This window comes from Micropterus dolomieu, linkage group LG03 (assembly GCF_021292245.1).
Source record: "Micropterus dolomieu isolate WLL.071019.BEF.003 ecotype Adirondacks linkage group LG03, ASM2129224v1, whole genome shotgun sequence".
In the NCBI taxonomy this organism is placed as follows: Eukaryota; Metazoa; Chordata; class Actinopteri; order Centrarchiformes; family Centrarchidae; genus Micropterus; species Micropterus dolomieu.
Window position 1 is genome coordinate 19,192,977 of NC_060152.1, and position 18,938 is coordinate 19,211,914.

Genomic DNA, 18,938 nt, shown 5'->3' on the forward strand with positions numbered 1-18,938 from the left:
TGCGCCCCCTGAAGTTTTCCGAGATTTCTGTGGAATCTTCATGATAGATGCGTTGATCTCGCCCTTTTGAAGAATGCCAGATCTTTCTGAGTTTGGAGGCTGGCAGGTTCTCTTTAGGATGGGTGAATGAACAGGGTACCACAACACAGGATGAAACCAGGACCTCAAGATGTTTTACAACAGTGGCCTTCCATTCTTCACTAAACACAGGGCTGTTAATAGCTGAAATAGACAACGGGAAGTGACAGAAGAAAGACGTCACTTCTAAGTGGTGTCTTTGATTAATTAATTTGGATGTATTTAGATATGAGATTAGAATTACCTGCCAACAGCAGACAGAATATCATCATCTTTCTCTCCTTGTGCATACTTCTGAAGTTTTGCTGGTGTATTACTGTGGTGTGTTTAAATTAAATTAAATAAAAGAGGGGGTGAAATTACATGCAAGACCACTTGCAAATTATAATATAATTGCAAAAGTGAAACAATTTGAAAGTATATTTATATGACATTAATGTCATCAAGTACAATATATTTTAACAAACAAAAGTGAAAATATTCATTTTGTGAACTGCCCACACTCTTTTTCCTTCCCTTTCTTTCTATTCAATGACATAAATTAAGACATTTAAGACAAGAAGTATTTAGATTGACAAACCGTCATGATTCAATGTTCTGATGTACTCAGCCACATATTAGATATTCTACTTTCAAGTATTTAGTTATCAGAATCTTACCTGATTTTGCCGCTGATCTCAGCTGTTTGTGCCTGCTATCCTGGAGTTCAGTTCAGTAAAACATTAACTTTAGGGGCAACAGAAGGCACTGCAGACAAAACTACAAAAGAGTTCCCCTTTTGTTTTTTTGCGTGGTGTGAAGGTGAGAGCAGCTATAGTTTAAGCAGTGGCAGAGTTCATGGTATTGAAAGTAGGGGGTGTTCTTTTCACCATGTTCATGAAAAAACAGTTAGACTTGACACCTCCTACCTCCTACCCCTCCTTTTGTTGTTTGAGTGTCTTTGACACATAGGATTTAAAATGGACCACAGACTTGAGTTGAATTGCTGACTTTTAGATTTAATGGCATTTAAGGGCAGTGATTCTGACACATTTCAGTTATAGGGGCGAGACTGGTGCCAGCTGTTTAAAAAGTGATATGGTTCAATTACAATTTGTGGAGGAGCCAAGTCAGGCAGGTCTTAAAGGTTTTCAGCAGGACACCGTCATTTTAAGTTTAAGAAATTTGGATTTGTAGCACTGTTGCATTGCATCAACAAACCAAATAACTGTTTAGAACAGAGGTTTTCAAACAGAGGCGTGCCTCCCTGTGGAGATTTACACAGTTTGGAGGGAGAGTTACATAGATAAGACACAGATGCATGTGTAACTGAGGCAAGTGGTGAGGGGTTCAAATCCCCAAGCAGCTAATTCCCAACAAATAATAAAGTACAGAGACATGGGTATTGACATGAAGGGTTATTTATTGAACATCATTATTAAAAATCAGGTTTTGGGCAGTTTTATTCACTACAACTGGACAAAAGTTCAAGCAATACTAAACCGGAAGAAGATCTTAATGCCAACGGTACCAGAGATGCTAAAGGATAAGCCAGACATTCAGGTGGTTACCTGAGTGCCACCAGGATTCCCTGACACCTGACAAATTTCACACATACAACAAAACCATACAATAAGGCCGAGGTAAATGCAGCTTTCACGCACACACCACCACATGCAGTAAAGGGGAGAGGGGCATCCACAGTCTACCACCCTGTCCGTCTAGCAGAACACTAGAAAAAGAGGGAAAAGGGCCTGAGGGCTGAGGTAAATCATGCAGCCCCCCCCAAAAAACTTGCAATAGCCTTAGCAAAGCTTAGCATTTGCATGCATTTGGCAAGAACATTTACAAGGCCCATTCATCTGTAGCTGGGTCTATATATAAAGTCACGGCACAAATAGCAGAAGTTGATCAGGCATGCAAAACAGCAGTGGTTATACAACCCTACAATGACAAGAATTTATATCAGTTAATAAATACACTACAAAACAAATAGCTGCTAAATACCTTACAGTTCATATTATTTACCTCAAACAATGCAGTGCATAATAAACCCAGATCTGACTCCACTTCATGCACAGGATGTTTAAGGCAACAGCGTTGCCAGGCAATTTACAATCACACACACATACATATGTGTAAAATTGTGTAGCTGAACTGCTATGTAGAAACATTTTACCTCAGGGTATCAACTTCCAATGCCATCCCTGCAGGGAACTCTAGCATAAAAACAGGTCGTGCACTTTACAGGGTCTGACCGACAGGTGGCCTAAAATGCCTGCAATAAAAACAGTTAAAAAAAACCCAAAAGTTAAAACAAAGTAAGCTTTGATACATACCTTCCAGGAGACTAAAATGTTACCTAGCCACACTGGACCAAAATGCATCAAGAGTGATCTTCTTCCTTTTCTTCTTGTATTACCCTGGCAGTGTAGATGCTGCTAAGTACAGTACTGCCTTTCACAGGTCAATGTTTGAACTAAATTCTTACATATATAATCATGGGTCATGCAGAAACTGAAGAACTGCCTTGGAGATCAATTTATGCTTTTCAATTTGTCCAAACAAAGATGTAACAGATGTAGCAGAACTACTCTTACTGTTAAAAAAGTTATGAACAATAATATTCTGAAATATTATTCATAAGCACTCGTTTTGGGGCACCACCTGAATTTCCATCCTAAACCATTATGCAGTTCTTAGTTTTAAGTATTTGATAAAAGGAAAGGAAGTTATTGTCAATCGTTAAACATTTAGAATAGTTACCAGTTAAAACATTTCATAGGGATCATAGCAGTTGGGAAGAACATCTTAACTAAACCTTAGCAAATATATAAGAAGAAGATATACTTTATTTAAGGGGATGTTTTCACTCTGTTACGTAGACACAGGTCTCACATGCACAAACAAGACCCATAGTAACACACGGAGAGATGTCAGAGTGAGGGGGCTGCCACTCAATGTGGCGTCCCGAGCAGTTGGAGGTTCAGGGGCTTGCTCAAGGCCTCCTTCGGCAGTGCCCAGGATGTGAACTGGCACCTCTCCAGCTACCAATCCATGCTACTCTGGTCCGAGCTGGATTTGAAGAGGCGACCCTCCGGTTCCCAGCCTAATCCTTACGGACTGAGCAACTGCCGCCCCCAAAGGAAGTTATAAGAACATGGCATCAAATTACAAACAATAAAATACAGGGTAAGATAAATGAAACACAAGGAAAGGCATTAAAGGACAAAGACAAGTAATATTTCTTTTGTCCTCTGGGGGGACACTGGTTACATGACAGGACCTGGGAATCCTCTGACTATCTTCTTATAGTTAACTCAATCCTTGGCTCAGGAGCTAGGAAAATTGACACATGATAATATTTCGGTAGCATAACATTTCTAAGAAAGTATATAAAAAGCACTTTAAATTAACTTTCTTTATGGTTCCTTCTTTTCAACATAGTTTCTAACAAGAACATGGTAATAAAACTACTCAAATTGAAGTGGCATGCCACTAAGTAACCTAACAAAGATTATTTAATTCAAACAAGGTAATAAGGCAAATTTACACGGAGTCTCCTCCCTCTGGTGTCTGGTTTTCCTTATCAGTTTCACAACTCAGTGTGAATAGGGAGGGGCAGCCTTTGTGTGTGTGTGATGCAATTAGAATCCCTTAGTTTATGGCCATTGAAGTCCTCACAGCCTAGTTCAGGTTGAGGTTATGTCTCTGGGCAAGGTTAATATTGTCATTTTAATAGTCATGCATAGAGTCTGTTATCTCAGCTTCACCGGAGGTGGTAGGTTTTATGGTCGAAACTTCCCCAACAGTGGAAATAAGAAGTGTTTTTGATGTGTTAGACCTTTCACGCCCACCTCTTTTGGGGTGAAAGCTTGGAGTCAGCCTGTCTAGTTGAGGGGTGATAATTCGCCCCCCTTCTCTTAGGGAAAGACAAAGGAATTTGATGCTGGGCTCTTCCTTTTGGCATAAAATAATTAAACCAACACTGGCTGGTTCACTACACAGAAAAGACCAAACTCCATATCCTGCCAATCTAAGAAAATGCCTCTCTTTCTGACCTTTACTTTCTACATTCTAGGAAAATATGCCCCATTATCTCCCATATTCACATGAGCCAGAAAACAGCTTTCCCACACTAAACAGAATAGAGAGAGAGAGAGAAGGTGTATTTTAACACCTAAACTGAAGTCCCTGTACTCAAGTTGCTTGTGTTATGGTGCGTTCCAGTTGACATGGGAAGTCGGAATTTCTGAGTACAAAGACCAAAATTTCAAAGGGAACGCCCCATTAAGTTGGAATCCCGACTTGCGAAGTCGGGAGAACCGCACTACCCCGACTTTGTGATCCAAGATGGCTGTCGGGGTATCAACAGTTAGTGAAAGCTGTGGTTTTCCGACTTGTTAACTGGAACGCCGTCAACTCGGGTGTGACATCATTCCCAGCTCTGACTTCCGAGGTAAATGGAACGCAGCATTATAGCTAATAGTCACTCTGGCGCAAGTTGTCTCAGTGCTTTCAGACAAACTAACATTTGACTAAGATGACATGGCACCCCAAATCATCACTGACTGTGGAAACTTCACACTGGACTTAAAGCGACTTAGATTCTGTGTCTCTCCAATCGTCCTCCAGACTCTGGGACCTTGGTTTCCAAAGGAAATTGGGTGGCGATGAATAAGTGGATAAGACACATGCCTTTGTGTCCAACGTGTACCTGAGCAAGACACTTCACCCCAAATTGCTCCAGAGGTGTGTGACCTCTGATACGTATTACAATTGTAAGTCACTTGTCAGCTAAATGAGTAAATGCAAAATTTATTTTTATTAAAAAGTTTATTATAATTTTGGACCACTGAGCAACAGTCCTGTGATTTTTCTCCTTAGCCCAGGTAAGACGCTTCTTCTGCTATCTCTGATTCAGAAGTGGCCTGACCTGACACTAGGAATGCGACACTTGTAGTTCATTTACTGCACACATCTGTGCGTGGTGCATTTTGATGCACAGCCCTTGTGAAGCTCCCTCATGTTCTTGATTCTGCTTTCTTGACAGTCCTCTCAAAGCTGTGGTCATCCCTGTTGCTTGTACACCTTTTCCTACCACACTTTAACTTTCCATGAATATGCTTTGATACAGCACTCTGCAAACAGCCAGCCCTTTTAGCAATGACCTTCTGTGGCTTACCTTCCTTGTGGAGGGTGTCAATGAATGTCTTCTGGACAACTCATAACTTTTCCTTATGATTGTGGTTGTGTGTACTGAAACAGACTGAGAGATTAAAGGTTCTTCTCAGGTCGTTTCTGTGTTTTACATTCTTTATTCTTATTCTAATATTCTGAGATGTGGATTTTGAATTACCATAAGCTGTAATCATCAAGATTCAAACAAAAATGGCCTGAAATGTTACACTTTTTTTGTAATGAATCTAGAATTTATGAAAGTTTCATTTTTGAATTACGGTGTCTTGCTCAAGGACACTTTGGTGGATGTCTCAGACCATTACTTTATCATGAAACCTATAGTATAGCCCTCACTCAAAAGTATACAAAATAAAGAAGGTTTGAACACAATCCATCTGTGGAGGACAAAAGCATTACCAACTGAGCAATGACGACATAATCAAATCAGGCTGACTATAAATAAAACTTTAATGTGCAAAGAAAAAACTTACATCACTGATACATCTGTTCAGACAACAAGAATTGGTGATTGTATGTAAATTAATATTTGATTTTCTTTGGTATTTTGATGGAGAAACTGTTTTAAGAAATATCTAAAACGCTTTTAGATTTGGTGCCAAGCTTTATAAAAGATGAGTTTAAATTATTAAATCGAAATCACACATCCACACAGTGTTTCCACTGGTTCAAGTAAGAAAACCAACAAACTGCCTCTAATATCACATGCCAGTAGATGGTGAATAAAGAATGAGTTTTTTTTCTCCTCATAAACTTATGTGTTGACAAACCAAACCAAAGTGAACATGATGAAACAGTACAAATTGTTGCTTTTCAGGGATTAAGGCTGCAAAAACATTCAACAGAACTTTCTGTCTTGTTTTTTTATGTTCTATTGTTTTAAGAAGCTATTAAGGTTATGCCATTTCTTTAAAGCCAATATGTGAATAACATGTAAGCAAGCTTGTCAAACTAATAGATTCAACCCTCCAGTAAATTATTTGCCTCTGAACTAATGTCATTTAAAAACAGTATTGTATTGACACTTTAAAGGCAGGACTTTGGCAAACAGGAATAAACAGCAGACTTGAGATTCCCTCTGACAATCTGAAAGAACAGGAAAATCAATTAGATATATTTACGTAGTGTACATTAGTGTTGCTTTGTGTCTGCTAATATTGAGTTTGGATTTTCTGTGCCCCTTTGTGGCCAAAAATCTCTTATTTAATCTCGCTTTTATCCAAAGTGACTTACAATTGCTATACATGTCAGAGGTCGCACGCCTATGGAGCAGCTAGGGGTTAAGTGTCTTGCTCAGGGACACATGGTGGATGTCTAACAGTGGGAATTGAACCCAGGTCTCCCACACCAAAGGCAAGTATCTTATCTATGCGCGATCACCACCACTCAGCTATAAATACAAGAAAAATGTGTGGTCTTACATATTTCTTGGAAGTTTTTTTTTCCACTTCTCATCTTCAGACTCTGTTCCTGATTAGAACACAGAAAAAGGAGAACAGAAAATACCATCTTGTCATTTTATATATAGATATAAGCATAGATCGTTTCAGCAACACTAGTAAAATAAACATGTCACTTCTGCAGAGATATGTGAAATGACTGTGAGATCAGTGATGCACTGGTCTGTGAAAGTTGGAACAGTACAGGACTACTCACTAAAATATAATATATGTAAAGACAGAAACCCTTCAAATGCCACTCAACTTTAACAGAATGGCCCACAGTAATATTAGTTTTTGTTCTATAAAAATATAATCCTTGACAATCTGTATGCCTATACTCTCAGAGATTCCAGACATTTTGGGGACAAAATGTATATCTGTAGTATCTCATGCTCCCCAACTCCTAAATTACCAGTTTCCTCACCTGCGAGACAGTCTGGAAAGCCGGTTCCACACACTAAATGTGACCAATAAAAAAAAAAAAAAGATTATAAATACATGAATCACATTTTCATAAAACGGAAACAATTCAAAATGCTTATCTGCAGGGGTGTATTCGTAATCTGGCAGATTAGGCAAATGCTGGCCAACGACTTGCCCATACATCACAGACAGCGGTCCATTTGGTTGTAATTGGCCACAATAATCGACATTTGCTACAGGGGCTGCAGTAGCTATAACATCAGCTGCAGTACACGACATTGTGCTGCCATAGGTTATTTTGTCAGCATCGCTTTGGCTAAGCCAATGTTGCTGTGAGTGACCTTGGTCCATATGTAATATGATAAAATCATTAAAGGTTCAGTGTCTAAGTTTTAGTGGCATCTAGTGGTGAGAGTTGCAAATTGCAACCAACGGCTTACTCACTGCTCACCCCTCACATTGCAAGCGTGTAGGAGAAACTACGGGACACACTCGGTCGGCTCTTGTGTTAAATAATAAGTGTGGTCCTCCATTTGTCCAAATTCAATTTCTCTTCTTACTTCTAATAAAACAGACCACTACTACTACTTCTTCCGTTTTCATTCAATGTATTGACAAAACACGCTCTGTAGAGCAGTTTGTCCATTTGGGCTACTGTAGAAACAACATGGAAACTTCCATGTGAGGGCCTGCGGTGAATGTAGATAGAAATGGCTCATTCTGAGGTAATAAAAACATAACGGTTCATTATGTAAGGTCTTTATACACCACAGAAAACATAGTTATGTATATTATATTGCATTTCTGTCAATAGATCCTCCTAAATATTACACGCTGAACCTTGAAGATTATTAGGCAAAGGGTTCCCTTGATAAAGATGTGACTGTGTAATAGGGCCTGTCATGTCATGCATTCATTGAATAAACAGCTATTTTCTCATTCCCAGTATGTTGTTATTAAAACTGTATAGCTTTGACAGGGAATTCCAACCATTCTGGACCTAATAATAATTTGAAATGATACTGTTTTTTTCTTTGAAAATTACTTGAATATGAGTTGTGTACTCCATGGCCAACTCTGATCACCAGGGAGTCAGTAAATGAGTACACTGATCCACTTGCACTGGTATACTTCTGCCCGATTATGGTGGGACGATTTTTTGTCCCAGTCCAGCCCTGTCTTTCAGTGTAGCACAACAAACTTAATCTGGGCCGGTATTTATCAAGCTTCTCAAAGTGCCATTTTAGTCTTAAGGGCTGAGAATTCATGAAATTTACTCCTACTTTTAAACTTAAGAATAAAAGCAAGTTATCAAATTTCTCTAAGCTGAGAATCACTCTTACTCTCCCAGTTATTTAAGACAGCTCGAGAGGTCTCCAAGTGGTTAGGAGTTGCCAGTAAGGGCTTGTGATGGCACTGTTGAGACAGACATGCGGAAAGGAGAGGGAGAATAATGACGACACGCAGTTAATAAGATGGGGTCGGACAGCCCAGGCATAAACTTTTTCAGCAAGTTGTTGAGGGACGTCATCTCGCCACTGACAGTAATGCGTTTTCTGTTAAATTGAAGGTTGTGATGACGCTTCGTTTATTTGCCATTAGGCTACAGCTCTCCACACTGTCACGCGTTTCATCGACTTCCCAACAACACCGCCCGTAATCCAACAGAAGCAAACACAGTTCATGCAAATAGCCGGCAATACAGGAGGCGCATTTGATGGCGCTCATCTAAAGATAAACTTTTTTTTATCTTTAATTTATTAACGTGTAGGCCCATGTCATAATGTATTATCTTGAAAATTCTTTATTGTTAAATGTGTGTTGAATATAAACTCCTCTTAGGAATTTCACCATTCAATGTGAATTTATCTGAGAATATTCTTAAATAGGGAAATTCAGTGATTGGTCCTTGGCGACATCGACATCCAAAATCCTGTTTGCGGCACAGCAAAGTGTCGTGAATCAGCACCAAGACTGACACTTAAGATTTAGTCCTACACTTCACTCAAATTAGGACTATGATGCTTGATAACTAACTTTTAAGCACAGCTTTGAGCCAAGAATTTTTTTTACTCTTAAGTCAGTTCTTAGCAGTGTTTTTATGAGTAATTCTGAGAAGCTTGATAAATATGGGCACTGATCTATTTTTCTACTTGCCTGCCTTCTTATTGTTGGAGCTCTGCAATGCGATTCCTTAAGCATAAAGAAAAAAAAAACTTATTGATAAGCACAGAAAACACTTAAAAATAAGACCAGATAACACAAAAATACATTCACTCAATACAGTCACGGTTAATAACTGATCTTTTGTTTTCTGTTATGTTATGTATAGAACTCACTTGTATTTTTTCACCATAAAAATGCAGAAGAGTGCAAAGATCACAGCGGTACCAATCCCCACTGCTGTGGGAATGATGATGTGGTTAAAGTTTTCTGTACCTGCAAACACACAGAATTTATATAAGAGCCATTCTTCCACTGTATTACATACATGACTTTATGGACATCCTGTCCATACAAAATTCTCTGCAGGTAATGTTAATACAAGACTACATGTTGTATTTTGAAAACTACACTGGAACTGATATCAGTGTCATGCACAATAAACCGATTTTCCTTACTTCCTCACTTGATACTCTACTACTACTAATAAAATATTAATTTTTACTGCAATAATTAACAGAATAAAAGAAAAGATCTCACGTTTTACATCAAGTGTCAGTGTTGAATAGGAAGTCTTTGGGCCGTAAAATTGTGATGTGCAGGTGACCTCTCTGTGGTCATCCTTCTCCTCAGGAATAAACGTCAGGATGGATAGTGTCTCCCAGTAGCCAACATAAATTTGTTTGTGGACCTCAATGACATCAGTGTCTGTGGTTGCCCTACTCCATGTGAGTTTAGGCACATTGGAGGGGCAGGTATGGATTACTGAACACATGACAGTGTAGGGACGATCTTGAATGGCTGTCTTTGGGTGAATCAGTGTAGGTTTTGGAGGTTCATCTACAAATGAAAAAGGCAGAGATAAAGTAAGAGGTAAATCGCTATAACAGAAAATCTGTGTTTATATGATCTTAAAAGGTTGGTGACATACTGAGCATTGTGAACTCAACACAATCTTCAACAAAGGAGAACTTGTCGATGGTGGATGTATCACCCGGTGTCCGTGCTAGTTCAATCCGGAAACAGAAAGGGCCATTGTCATGGTCTTTAATTTCAGTTATTTCTAAAGTGCAGTTGCTAGCACTCTTTTCCTCCAGCAACCTTGTGCGCCCCCTGAAGTTTTCCGAGATTTCTGTGGAATCTTCATGATAGATGCGTTGATCTCGCCCTTTTGAAGAATGCCAGATCTTTCTGAGTTTGGAGCCTGGCAGGTTCTCTTTAGGATGGGTGAATGAACAGGGTACCACAACACAGGATGAAACCAGGACCTCAAGATGTTTTACAACAGTGGCCTTCCATTCTTCACTAAACACAGGGCTGTTAATAGCTGAAATAGACAACGGGAAGTGACAGAAAAAAGACGTCACTTCTAAGTGGTGTCTTTGATTTTTTAAGTGTATTTAGATATGTGATTGGAAGTTAAAGAGGTGATGTAACCATATTACCTGCCAAGAGCAGACAGAATATCATCATTTTTCTATCTTTGTGCATATTTCTGAGGTTTTTCCTGGTGTAATACTGTGGTGTTTAAACAAAATGAAATAAAAGTGGGAAAACAATTATATAGAATAATTAATATAATTGCACAGGTTAAACAACTTGAAAGTGTATTATATGACAAATTAATGTGATATCATATACAATATATTTGATTACGTGAACAGCTCACTCTTTTCCCATCCTTTCTTGCTATTCAATGACAGAGATTAAGACAAAACTAAATGAATGAATCTAGGTTGACAAACCGTTATGATACAGTTAGTGCTGGGCATTGATAAATTTTAATCGCAGTTTACCACTTGATTTTCTTGCGATTAATCACATTCCTATGCGCATAATTTATTATGAATTATAAAGTAGTGTATTGCTCACTTTTAATTTTACTGATATATACACAAATGCAATAACGTGGTTTCCAAACACTTTAAACAAATAATGTGCTTTTTACCAGCAGTATTCCCTTTACCCTTTACACAGTAGCAATAAATGTATTTCTTTTAAATCTCAAATTAAACATTAATGTAATCAAATCAAATATTAAACTAAAGCTATTTGCCACTGCCAGGGCATTACTTTTTATCTAGCTTGTTAAAGCAAGTTACAATTAGAGTCCAGTTTTCTTTTTTTCTGAATAGGTATCAGCAGAAACATTTTTCTTTTATCAGAGAGCAGCATAAACAGTCTAGGGCCTATGTTCAGTAGCAGGTTTCCCTGTTAGAGTGAGGTAAAGTGGTCAAGAAAGGTGCACCGACAAGCTGGTGCGTTCCCGTGAAACTGTCGCAATTGTGCTCGCCTCACCCACATGCCCGCCCGCTGCCGAAATTGAATTGTCTTGAACTTTTTGTACACTACGCTCAGCACAAATAATTAAAAGAGGGACTGATCCTCACTGTTTGTTGAGTTTCCTGAATCTATTACTGTTTACTGAATAGTTATCAGTATATTAACAGGAGGGAATTCACATGGCAGAGCATCCCCACAAAACTAGATGAAGGCCTATCAGGTAAAGTTAAGTAGCCTATCATTTTAAATTAAGTTAAATAGGCTACAGCTGTGTAGCGCACAGAAGCCATTGCCATGGTTACTCTCCACAGAGCCCCTGCCGTTTACTCGTGGAGCGCTTGTCTCCCTTTCTGTTCACCTGAGGAAAGAGCAACCCCGCGGGGCCAAGTGTCTATGTTGGGATTTTAAGAACGTTGACATCTTCCCCAATACTAATCATCATGCAGTGTGCAGCTATCCACTTCTCTATGGCATTTAATTGTTTTCTTGTCTTGCTTTTGCATATTTCTTCCACACGCTGCATCCAAGTAGTCTGCTGAAGCCTCCCTCCACTGCTTGTTTGAGTGGGTGATTTGCAGGCTGACCAAGATCCCACCCCTTCTGTGACCCATGGTTTGACTGTACGTGTATTTAGAGCCAGTGACAAACGGACTTTCAAAATAATAATAAAAACCGCGTTAACGTGAAATAAAATAATTGTCAGCGTTAAGTAATGCGTTAACATGATAATAACGCATTAACGTGCCCCACAGTACCCTGTGGAAGGGCCTTTAATTAAACCAAAATGTTCAAAATTGCCAAGCAGTACAGTACATCAGTCATCAGTCTCAAACAAAATGTTCAGATGTAGTGAGCCACATATTAGATATTCTATTTTCAAGTATTTAGTTATCAGAATCTTACCTGATTTTGCGGCTGATCTCAGTCTGCTGTCCTGAAGTTCAGTTCAATAAGACATTAACTGTAGGGGCAACAGAAGGCACAGCAGGGAAAACTACAAAAATTGTTCCCCTTTTTTCCTTTTATGGGGTGTGAGGGTGAGCGCAGTGGGAGGTCTCTTCCCTATGTGTCTAAAAATGCATTACGCTATTCCTTCTGTTGTTAGTGTGTCTTTGACACATCGAATTTAAAATGGACCAGTAACTTGAGTTGAATTGCTGACTTTTAGCTTTAATAGCATTTAAGGGCAGTGGTTCTGACCCATTTAAGCTATAGGGGCCAGATTGGTGTTAGCTGCTTTTTTAAAAAGTGGTATGGTACAACAACAAATTGGAGAAGCCAAGTCAAGCAGGTCATAAAAGGTTTAAAACAAGACGCTGCATTTTAAGTTTAAGAAATTTGGATTTGTAGCGCTGTTGCATTGTGCCGTAATACAACAAACCAAGTAACTGTTTAGAACAGAGGTTTTCAAATAGAGGCGTGCCTCCCTGGGGAGATTTACACTGGGTGGAGGGAGAGACATGAGATAATGAGTTACATAGATAAGACACAGATGCATGTGTAACCGAGGCAAGTGGTGAGGTGTCCAAATCACCAAGCAGCTAATTAAATGTTGCCATAGGTTCCTCACACATAATAAAGAGACTGGAAGGGTAATTTATTGATCATCAATATTAAAAATCAGGTTTTCAGACAGTTTTATTTACTACAACAGGACAAAAGTTTAAGCAATACTAACCCAGAACAAGATGTTAACGATAATCAATGGAGCAGTGCTGAGGATGAATTTGAGCTTTAAAGTCTGATAGCTTGGGGGAAAAGCTGCTCTGCAGTCTGGTGGTCCCCCTCTATATCTCTTCCCAGAAGGCAGCAGGGTGAACAGGCTGCAGCTGGGGTGGGTACTGTCCTTTAGTATAATTTGGGCTCAACGCAAGCACCTCACCTCACCGATATCACTGATGGTCAGGAGATGGGTACCAATGATCTTCTGAGCAGTTTGTGATGTTTTCAGTCAGGATGCTTTCTATTGCTCCGCTGTCTTTCTTTCTATGCAGTTTCTGAGCTTTCTTCACCAGCGTGGAGATGTGAGATGACATGTCAGGTTTTCTGTGATGCTGATCCCCAGGAACCTGAAACTGTTCACCTGCTCCACCTCAGCTCCACTGATGTAGACAGGAGTGTATGTCAGGGATGTAGTCGTGGGTGTACAGCGTGAAGAGATTACAGATTACATCAACTAACTGATTGGCACAGGTTTTTAGTACACAGCCAGGAATGTTATCAGTCCCAGGACTCTTCTCACACACACATATATATAAAATCCCCCTCTCACCCTTGCGGGGTGGTATGTGTCATCCTCAAGCTTGGGTCCTCTACCAGAGGCCTGGGAGTTTGAGGGTTCTGCGCAGTATCTTAGCTGTTCCTAGGACTGCACTCTTCTGGACAGAGACCTCTGATGTTTTACTTGGAATCCGCTGTCGCCATTCTCTCAGTTTGGGGGTTACAGCTCCCAGTGCTCCGATTACCACTGGCACCACTGTTGCTCTTACTTTCCACATCTTTTCTAGCTCCTCTTTCAGCCCTTGGTATTTCTCAAGCTTCTCGTGTTCCTTCTTGATGTTGCTGTCGCTTGGGATTGCCACATCTATCACTGCAGCCTTCTTTTGCCGTTTCTCGATCAACACGATGTCTGGTTGGTTTAGCCATCACCAGGTTGTCAGTCTGGATCTTGAAGTCCCACAGGATCTTAGCTCTGTCATTCTCAACTACCTTAGGAGGTGTCTTCCATTTTGACCTTGGGACTTCCAGCTTCTGTCCTTTAGTCCAGCCTTTTCCAGCCACTGGTAGGATTTCTTGATATCAGCCACTTCTTCTATTTGTCTGTGGTACATGCCGTGCAGCGGCTTGTCTCTCCATGAATGTTCTTTGTCTTCCTTGTCCTCATCCTCGGGTTTCTGCTGCCTGAAGTATTCACTAAGCCCTTCATCTGTGGGGGCCATCTTCCTGATGTACTCCTGGATCTTTGTTGTTTGATCCTGGACAGTGGTCTTGACACTCACTAGCCCTTGGCCTCCCTCACTACGCTTGGTGTACAGTCTCAGCGTGCTGGATTTGGGATGAAACCCTACATGCATTGTGAGGAGTTTTCTTGTCTTGATGTCAGTGGCTTCTATCTCCTCCTTTGGCCAGTTTATTATACCAGCGGGGTATCTGATGACTGTGTTGATGGCTCGGATCTTGTTCTTCCCATTCAGCTGACTTTTCAGGACCTGCCTTACTCTCTGTAGGTATTTGGCTGTGGCGGACTTCCTTGCTGCCTCTTCATGGTTTCCATTAGCCTGCGGCACCCCAAGGTATTTTTAGCTGTCCGGAACATCTGTAATGTGGCCTTCTGGTAGTTCAACCCCCTGTTTGATACGTTGTGACCACACTTGTCCAGTCCGAACGACATTCCAATGTCGTTGCTGTAGATCCTGGTAGCGTGGGTCAGTGAGTCGATGTCTCGCTCATTTCTGGCATACAGCTTGATGTCCTCTATGTAGAGGTGGTGACTGATGGTTGTTCCACTTTGGAACTGGTATCCATAGCCAGTCTTTGTGATGATCTGGCTGAGGGGGTTCAGGCCTATGAAGAACAGCAGCGGGGATAGTGCATCGCCTTGGTATGTGCCGCACTTGATGGTGACTTGTGCAATTGGCTTTGAGTTGGCTTCCAGACTTGTTTTCCACAGCCCTATTGAGTTCTTGAAGGTTATTAGTGTCCTTTTGATCTTGTACATTTCCAAGCATTCCAGTATCCATGTATGTAGCATTGAGTCATAGGCTTTCTTGTAGTCAATCCAGGCGGTGCACAGATTGGTCTGCCTGGTCTTGCAGTCTCGAGTGACTGCTCTATCAACAAGTAGCTGGTGCTTGGCTCCACTGGTATTACTGCCCATTCCCTTCTGGGCCATGTCCATGTATTGAGCCATGTGCCTACTCATCTTAGCCGCTCTTCATACCTGCCACTCTTTCTTGGATGTCTGCCGTTGTAATGGTTACTACATCCTTTTCTGGGAGATTGCGGTGATCTGTTCTTAGATCCACTAGCCACTAGCATTGGTGTTGTGGGATGCCTCTTTCCCCCATAGGTTCTTCCAGTATTGTTCAGTCTCAGCCCTGGGTGGATCTGATCTTGTGTTATTACCCTGCCACTGAGAGTACACTTTGGATGGTTCGGTGGAGAACATCTGGTTTATTCTCCTGGCTTCTGCTTCTCCCTTGTATCTCTTTAGGCGGGTAGCCAGACAACAGACAATAGTCTCCTTGGGTCTTTTTTATAAATGGTGCATTTGCACAAAACAGGGCTGGAAACGTGTACGCCACTTCCTATGCAAAGGTTGTGATCTATAAAAAACTAACTCAAACTGAGGCATGCATACACACATAAACTAGAGATATGAGACACAGCGACTCATGAAATGTTTGAAATGGATACTACGAAAGGTTACCTCTGAGTATGATAGGCTAATAAACTTAAGATAAATTTAATATTATTAGTTCATTTGCCAAACAGATGAAAGGCTTTCAGACTAAACAAACACCCATTTGATTGATTTTCCCTGAAGTACACAATAAAAAACATCTTTTAAGATCATTTGCAGTGCACACAAAAAGAAACATGATTTAAGATAATAAACACAAATGGAGATATCAGTTTTTGCAAAAGAACGCAGTGCAATTTAATCTCATAAATAAAAGGTGTACAGTAGGACAAATTACATTTAAATTGATGCTGTTTTCGATGCCTCAGTCAAGCCAATATGAGTGCATAGCTTCATATATATTGTTATCAGATGTTCGTTGTCTTAAGGTATTTGAGCCAAACGCTGTGCCAGCATGTGGATGTGATGCGTTGCTTGTATAGAAAAAATATAATGCTATTTATTAAGTTAATCTTTCATTTATCAGAACTTAACACGTAAAACAAGCCTTTTTTTTTTTTTTTAACTCATCAGCAGCCTTGTTTAGTGAGTGGAGTGTTTGTGTAGTCTAAATAAACGTTTAAACACAAGTGGAATGCATTTGGTTAACCCTTTTCAAACGAGGGAATCCAAATTATGTACCTGGGTCATCAGGTGCATCTTGTATGTGTCCCCCTACACCACCGTCACTACTCAGGAGGTATGCGCTTTCCTGCCTATCGGTTATCAAGGGGGTTGAGCTCAGTGTGTGTGTGCAAATACCCACCAAACATGATGTTTCTTGCTTCACCCCCACCAAAATAATATCAGTGTCACACTGGGTTAAATTACTTTTTTTAGCTTTTCTGTCAGAATTTGTCGTCCTTATTTTCATGTAGTCAGCACGTATTAATATTAATGAGGGGCGTTTCACTGACCAATTATAGGCAACTGTGGGCATTGTGATTTATAAAAGGATATTGGCATAGGAGTAAGTCTTTGAGTCCAAGTCAAATCTCAAGTCGTGGTTATGATGAATGTTGTATCCCCTGCTGCGTTCAATCCAGGCTGCTTATAACACTGCATAGCTATAAAGGATTCTGTAATTGTAACCCGTTTTTCACTAAAGAGCACAACCATGTAATGTGAAATGCAACTAATGACATCTTATTAACTAGCCTAATGTAAGTCTGCACACCCCGCAGACTCTCAAACCCAGTGTTACGTTAATTGAATAAAACTTTGTGGGTTGTAGCTGTGTTTTGTAAGTACGCAACCTATAGGAGTCTTTCCTATGGACATTTTTATAATTGAGAGTCCAGGTGTGTGCCTGCTAATGGAGAAGCCTTAGGGTGGAGCTTCCTTTAGAGGGACAAACTAGATTGCATTTCTAGCCCAAAAGCCTACCCATCACACATGAATTATAGTCATAGTAGTTTGGCTTGCTGATTTGGCCTGCTTAACACATTCAGCAGTTGGAGATGCACCTGTGACACAGCCCATGGAGGCAAAGGTGCCCTGTGAAGTTTTTTTGTAAACAAATTCCGAGTTACAGTGTGTGTATCCTTGAGATCTAATAAATGTGAATGCACTTGTTTTCTCATATAACACTCCCAAAGCTGATTTCTGTTTCCATCCATGTTCACAAGCCACCAGTGCTTAATTTGTGCCAGAGCTGGCCTGAGCCCCGCTCCGGTACCTTTGAGATTAAGCCTTTTGCACTCCGGCACCTTTAAAGAGCGCTCCGTCACTGCACTGCCCTTCTAAACAAATAAAATCCAAGATTTCATAAGCCTAATAGGATAAGTCTAGTTGATTTCCTTATTTACTGTTGTATTTGGTAGCTAATAATGGTTTCTGTTCACCCTTAATGTGCAGGTACACCATGCATTTTAAATAATTCATTATTTCATCATAGATTATTAATTATTAAGTTCTGTGGTTATTGACACGCTGTGTCAGCTACTTTGTGATGTTACTTGTGTTTGTTACTGTAGGCTGGTTAAAGCTATTTTGATTGTTTGATAGTTGGAGACAGCAGGTTTGAGTTGAGGGCAGCCTGTAAGATCAGTCAGTGGTGATGATCAAAGGCTGCAGGTTTGCAATTGCATGGACATATTGTGTGTCCGGTTTAGCACTCCGCTAACATACAGGTGCTGGTCATATAATTAGAATATCATCAAAATCCCTTGTCAAGCCACTCTTGAACAAGACACAGCGTCAGAAGCATCTCGCCTGGGCTAAAGACAGAAAGGACTGGACTGCTGCTGAGTGGTCCAAAGTTATGTTCTCTGATGAAAGTAAATTGTGCATTTCCTTTGGAAATCAAGGTCCCAGAGTCTGGAGGAAGAGAGGAGAGGCACAGAATCATGAACATTTTCAGAACATGTTGCTTGAAGTCCTGTGTAAAGTTTCCACAGTCAGTGATGGTTTGGGGTGCCATGTCATCTGCTAGTGTTGGTCCACTGTGTTTTCTCAGGTCCAAGGTCAACGCAGCCATCTACCAGGGAGTTTTAGAGCACTTCATGCTTCCTGCTGCTGACCAACTATCGAGATGCTGATTTCATTTTCCAACAGGACTTGGCACCTGCACACAGTGCGAAAGCCACCAGTACCTGGTTTAAGGACCATGGTATCCCTGTTCTTAATTGGCCAGCAAACTCACCTGACCTTAACCCTATAGAAAATCTATGGGGTATTGTGAAAAGGAAGATGTGATACGCCAGACCCAACAATGCAGAAGAGCTGAAGGCCACTATCAGAGCCACCTGGGCTCTCAACACCTGAGCAGTGCCACAGACTGACTCCATGCCACGCCACATTGCTGCAGTAATTCAGGCAAAAGGGGCCTCAACTAATTATTGAGTGCTGTACATGCTCATACTTTTCATGTTCACACTTTTCAGTTGGCCCAACATTTCTAAAAATCCTTTTTTTGTATTGGTCTTAAGTAATATCTTAATTTTCAGAGATACTGAATTTGGGATTTT

At 40.4% G+C, this 18,938-nt stretch overlaps 1 protein-coding gene and 1 pseudogene across 1 annotated transcript; both read right to left on the reverse strand.

Moving 5' to 3' along the window:
• The window catches only part of LOC123967883, a 3,494-nt pseudogene extending 2,621 nt beyond the window's left edge, over positions 1-873 (reverse strand).
• A 4,910-nt stretch (positions 874-5,783) lies between these two features.
• On the reverse strand, positions 5,784-12,552 carry LOC123967884 (myelin-associated glycoprotein-like). The gene is made up of 9 exons (XM_046044223.1): positions 12,471-12,552; positions 10,730-10,802; positions 10,216-10,611; positions 9,825-10,124; positions 9,461-9,560; positions 9,279-9,314; positions 7,123-7,155; positions 6,678-6,726; positions 5,784-6,342 (listed from the first exon to the last, which is right to left on the reverse strand). Exons 2-6 carry the CDS (start codon positions 10,773-10,775, stop codon positions 9,287-9,289), a joined length of 870 nt encoding a protein of 289 aa, XP_045900179.1. The 5' UTR covers positions 10,776-10,802; positions 12,471-12,552; the 3' UTR covers positions 5,784-6,342; positions 6,678-6,726; positions 7,123-7,155; positions 9,279-9,286.
• Positions 12,553-18,938: the final 6,386 nt, after the last annotated feature.